General features: G+C 35.5%; 1 protein-coding gene across 7 annotated transcripts in view; it reads left to right on the top strand.

The window, feature by feature from the left end:
• The window catches only part of FAM214A (family with sequence similarity 214 member A), a 130,022-nt gene that overhangs the window by 119,767 nt on the left and 7,542 nt on the right, over positions 1-2,713 (top strand). For 6 of the 7 annotated variants that reach the window (XM_023509971.1, XM_023509967.1, XM_023509968.1 and 3 more), the window contains 2 exons: positions 734-813; positions 2,247-2,355. In XM_023509971.1, the coding sequence (XP_023365739.1) occupies positions 734-813; positions 2,247-2,355 (189 nt within the window). The remainder of the gene's footprint in view (positions 1-733; positions 814-2,246; positions 2,356-2,713) is intronic. The other variant, XR_002771946.1, reaches the window with a different exon arrangement.

Below are 2,713 nucleotides of genomic sequence, written 5' to 3'. Positions count from 1 at the left end.
TCAGCATTATCCATTTCTTATGCCACCAGTTAAACCAGTGAGTTAGATAACTTTATACATATTTATAATATTAATTCTAGAAACAAACCTAATTTGCATGTTGTATATGATTTTAGCTTTAAGTTACATTGAGTCCTTTAATTTTTAGGTCACTGTGATCTTATTGGTGGTTTGCCTTAATGTAATCTGGTATACAATGGCTGCTGACAATCCAGGATGATAGTATTTTTTAGACCTATTCGCTGTAAAGCCTCAGGGTTCCTGAGAATGTTGCAATATGTAGAATAGCCAAAGGAGGTACAGTGCTGACACAACTTCAGACTCCTGTCTCTATTAATTCTTTTTTCTTTTTTCTTTTAAAGCAAGAAATGCTTTTTCCTCCAAAAACCAGTACAGTATTATATAAAGTAAAAAAGTAAAAATCCTATTTATATTATTTTTATGTATATAAAATTTACTAAGTCTCAGGTACCTTATTTATATTATATATGGGGATTCTACCCTGTAAAAGTCTTAATCATATTTTTCACATTTAGTGAGAACATAAGAATAATATTTAATAAACAGAATGATTTTAAGTAAGTTGTTATAGAAGTCTTATAGTTTTTTGGGGTTTTTTCTTTTTCATTTTTTATTATTGTAAAGATAAGCTTAACATTTCTTTTGGAAAGTATTATAAATTTAAGAAAAAATTAGTCTTATTAAATATCACAGATGATCATTTTTACTTTAGGTTCCTCACAGAAAAACACAATCAGGTTGCTTTGATCTGGATTCTTCATTACTGCATCTGAAAAGCTTATCATCTAGAAGGTATTTAATCTCAAAGTTTATTTGTGTATATGAAACAGAATTTTACAAAATCCCTGTCTTTTACAATAAATAACATTGACTCTAAAAATCAAAATTGTGGCTTGGTGCCCGTTACTCAGTGGTTAGGACACCAGCCACATACAACAAGGCAAGCAGGTTCAAACCCAGCCAGGGCCTGATAAACAACGATGACAACTACAGCAACAACAAAAAAATAACCGGGTATTGTGGCAGGCACCTGTAGTCCCAGCTACTTGAGAGGCTGAGGGAAGAGAATTGCTTAAGCCCAAGAGTTGGAGGTTGCTGTGAGCTGTTACGCTATGGCACTCACAGCATGGTAAGACTCTGTCTCAAAATAAATAGATAAAATAAAGACAAAAATTGTAGCAGGAATCTTATTTTCAATATGATCTCATGCACACACATAGCTCTAAAGGGTGAGTGAAGAAGACATTATGGCAGTGAGTAGCAACTTTCATCATAATAAAGAGCCACATTGTTTTAACATTTAAGTGGATTTGAATATTTCTCTTCATTAGCCTCTACCTTTTTTTTTTTTTGAGACAGAGCCTCAAGCTATCCCCCTGGGTAGAGTGATGTGGCATCACAGCTCACAGCAACCTCCAATTCCTGGGCTCAAGTGAGTCTCCTGCCTCAGTGTCCCAAGCAGCTGGGACCACAGGTGCCTGCCACAGTGCCTGGCTATTTGTTTTTTATTTGGTTGCTGCCGTCATTGTTGTTTGGTGGGCCTGGGCTGGATTCGAACCCACCACCTTAGGTGTATGTGGCTGGCGCCTTAGCCACTTGAGCCACAGGCACTGAGCCAGCCTCTACCTTTTACTCCTTTTCCCCCAACACCTTCTTCCCAAAAAGCTAGGCAATTTTGCCTTTATGTTTTCTTTCTCTCTCTCTCTCTCCCTCCCGCCCTCTCTTGCTCTCTCTTTATTTTTGAGACAGATTGTTCCTCTCTCACCCAGGCTGGTGTGCAGTGGCATCAATACAGGTTACTGCAACCTCACCAGTTCTCCCACTTCACTCTTCCAGAATTATAGGTTTACAGGCATGAGCCACCAAGCCCAGCTCTATATTCTCATTTTTAGCTTAAAATTAAGATTGATACAGAAGTTTGAATTATTATGTATTTCCACTAGATGCCACTATGTGATATGTTATTAATTTTGCTTTTGTGATATGTTACAAATTCTACTTTGAAACTTCCTAGAGTGATATACTTGTATATACACTTTACCAAAGATTATAACAAGGATTATAAAATCAGAATTTTTATAAGTTTTATATGTTAAAATTTGATGACATTAATTATATTATGGCATTTCAGTAAAATTGCTTGAATTTTCCTAACTTAATTTTATGTAAACATAAATAAGAAAATATTGTTAATGTGTTCCTTTGCTGATTTGTTTTTTTAATAGTCCTCGACCATGTTTAACCATTGAAGATGATCCAGATATTCATGAAAAACCGTTTTTGAGTTCTAGTGCTCCACCCATAACAAGTCTTAGTCTTCTAGGAAATTTTGAGGTAATGTATTTTAAAACTTTTAAGAATTGAAATTTCTTAACTTAGGTTTGGGGTGTCATTTATGTCTTTAACTTTGATTGTGAAGGGAAATTAGTTGACTGTCCTTTTTGAAAGCCTTGAAAATTACCTTTTTATTTTATGTTATTTTCATGAGAAAGCAATTTGGGAGAATTATTAGCAGTGACATCCTAGAATTTGGTAGCCAGTAGAAGAGAATGAAGGACTTTGGTGAAATGAGTTTGGATCAGGGCATGTTACTTTAGCTGAGAGGATAGATTTGTCCACATCTTCTTGTTAAAACTGGGTCTGGGCTCGGTGCCTGTGGCTCAAGCAGCTAAGGTGCCAGCCACATACACCT

This window comes from Otolemur garnettii, unplaced genomic scaffold, assembly GCF_000181295.1.
Source record: "Otolemur garnettii isolate 467f Iridium unplaced genomic scaffold, OtoGar3 scaffold00011, whole genome shotgun sequence".
NCBI classification, from domain to species: domain Eukaryota; kingdom Metazoa; phylum Chordata; class Mammalia; order Primates; family Galagidae; genus Otolemur; species Otolemur garnettii.
Note: the sequence above shows the minus strand (reverse complement) of the source record. Positions and strands in the feature narration are given on the sequence as shown.